The 2,747-nt window shown below is 38.6% G+C and overlaps 1 protein-coding gene across 1 annotated transcript; it reads left to right on the top strand.

Moving 5' to 3' along the window:
- The first annotated feature begins 1,250 nt into the window (after positions 1 to 1,250).
- LOC114178302 lies at positions 1,251 to 2,138 on the top strand. The gene has a single exon (XM_028064129.1). It carries the CDS (start codon positions 1,251 to 1,253, stop codon positions 2,136 to 2,138), a length of 888 nt encoding a protein of 295 aa, XP_027919930.1.
- The last annotated feature ends 609 nt before the right edge of the window (positions 2,139 to 2,747 follow it).

Here is a 2,747-nt window from a genome sequence, read left to right as displayed (position 1 = left end):
AAATTTTATTATTTCATTAATTTATACATATTTTATTATATTTTTCATTTTTTTATTACTGTTAGGCCTGCGACCAATCCATTAACTTGGTAGCTGAAAAAGCTGGAAATAAAAGCGATTAATTAAATGGGTTTAGTTTGATTGATTCGAATTCAACATATACTCACCTTTATTACGAGTAACACTTATATGAACAATGTTTTTTATAGATCACAACAACTTGAGACCGTGTGTTTGAACACAACAAGATCATTATAGACAATAAAATATTTTTAATTAGTTGAAATCAATTTATATAAAGTTAAAACTAAATGTAAAAAACTAAAAAGAAATATTTTTTACAAATTAATTTATACTTATAGTTGTAGTAAAACAAATTTTTTCAAGTATTTATGGAGAATTTGTCCACGCTTGCTTGGTGAAACTCTCAAATCTTGGCCCTTATTTTAGGTCTGTAATCTAGTTCTGTCAATGTTACTGTTTCTTGGGCTGGCATCTTTTGGGCCTAAATGCCTCATTCGCCCTGAGGAAATCTCTGTTGCTTGAGGGGCCTAAGTTTGGGTATTTTGGTTTCGGCCATTTCTTCACGTACCACATGATTTCAATCTGCATCCCCCTTGGAGATACTAAAATGACGGATTTGTCCTTTTTTTCTCCTCTTTCCCATTCCTCGAATGTTCCAACAACTACCACGAGGCACCACCGCTAAGCTAAGCACACCACAACTTTTACAAACACTCCAACACCCAACACAGTAAATGCCTAATGAATTTAATTTCAGGAGGGTAAATTTGAAATTTGAAATTTATAGAGGTGCAAGTTAAAATTTGGGGGTGGAGGAAGAAATGCCCTTGGTTTCCTAGTGGAATTATTCATGATTTCCATTTTCTAGATATGCCTCCCATTTCGGGGGAGAAATTGAGCAATCAACGCATGCTTTCTGGCATTGTAGTAACAAAGATTCTCTCAGAGGCACAAGCCCAAATAGCCCCTTAGGTCATAAGATAGAATCAGAATGACCCTAGTTTGCGACTTTTTGAGCCTTTCTTCCCTCTGGAGTCAGTAGTTGGGACCCAAACCTGAGCATGCTTCTTCTTTGTGGAAAGTAAACATCATTGGACTTGGTGCTTGGTATATTTACATACACAACGACCTCTATACTAAACAAATCAGATCAACAAGACCTAACACAGATCGCCACATTTCCATTCCTCCAATCTTGTCTTCACTGTTCTTTGTTTGAAGTGTTCATGGGATACAGTATGAACTGGGATTTCATCTGGGTGCTGCCTCTCACGTTGTGTTGCTGCTCCTTGGTGCACAGCTTGGACAGCACTCCTGCAAGTGAATCATTGAATTCCTTGGTTCAAGATTTTGCTTTCAGGTCACTGGTCAAGCACAGACCTCAAACAGGTGCTCTGTATGATGCTCTTCTTCCAAGGAACCTGTCTGGTATGGATATTTCAGTAGTACGTCTTCGAAGCAGAAGGCTCTGGAACAAAGGTGCCAACTTTAGCTACTTTCGGATCCCACCAAGAACCGTGTCCATTCCCCATGTCAAGAGGTTGGCTATTGTGTACCAAAACCTGGGCAACTGGTCAACCCTCTACTACAATTTGCCAGGTTACTCACTCATCTCTTCTGTTGTTGGCTTTCTGGTTTTCGATGCCTCAAATGTAACAGACACAAGTGAAAGAAACCTCACTCTCAACACAATGGGACAGCCTATTTCTATTCAATTTCCTAACATCACACTTATGGGTAGGGCTCACATCAACTCAAGGGTGAGATGTGTAGCTTTCAATGCCAATGGTACATTTCAACTTACTCAGATGAGTTCCCCTGGAGTGTGTTACTCAAGCGACCAGGGTCACTTTTCGGTAGTACTCCCACTGGAAAAGAAGAGGGGGAGATGGTATCTGTGGGTGATTGGCTTTGTAGTTGGATTTTTTGGTTTCATTATAGTTGGCTATGCGGGATTTTCTTCTATGAGACTTCTCAAGACCAAGAGGATTCAAGCAATGGAAAAACAAGCCAATGAAGATCAGGTTCTTGAAAGTAGATGGGTTGGCAATAGTAAAATGCCCTCAGCAGCAGTGACAAGAACTCAGCCAGTTCTTGAGTGCGGCGTTCTTTAGTTCACTGCATTTTCCTCTTGTAATCTTTTCCCCAATCACCCTTGTCAGTTAGCTAATACTCTTTGGTCAGTGAATGTATAACAAGCTAGGTTCGTTCATTCTCTGAAATGAACACAGCATGATTCTGACTACAAATGAAGGAATACTTTACAGATACATCAAGAATTAGTCTTTTAACTATCTTGTACCATAAAATATTTTCTGCCCGGGGTTTCTCAATGGCATGACGCAATTTGCCTTTGTTAATTAGTCTCATACAACTGTAAAGTGTAGCATTAAACTTAGTAAAACTGAAGAAAAAAAAGGTTGCGTAAACTCCAAAAGAAACAATATCACAAAAGCATTACTGAGTCCTACCTCCACAAGGTTGCCCAAAGAAAAGCAATATAAAGCAGGCTTTCATTTAACAAAAGGTAAAAATAAAAAACATGGTCACCAAGGCACGACAAGAAGCACAAAACCTTACAGTGCACAAACATGCAAAGTTACAAAGCGAGAAAAAGTGAACATCCTTCAGCACATACACCAAAATCACCTAAAACAATATAAACAGGAAACCAAGATGCATTAAAGCTTTATTTGATGTTTCTAACACAGTTGACTTGATGC

The sequence above is a fragment of the Vigna unguiculata genome, chromosome 3, assembly GCF_004118075.2.
Source record: "Vigna unguiculata cultivar IT97K-499-35 chromosome 3, ASM411807v1, whole genome shotgun sequence".
NCBI classification, from domain to species: domain Eukaryota; kingdom Viridiplantae; phylum Streptophyta; class Magnoliopsida; order Fabales; family Fabaceae; genus Vigna; species Vigna unguiculata.
Note: the sequence above shows the minus strand (reverse complement) of the source record. Positions and strands in the feature narration are given on the sequence as shown.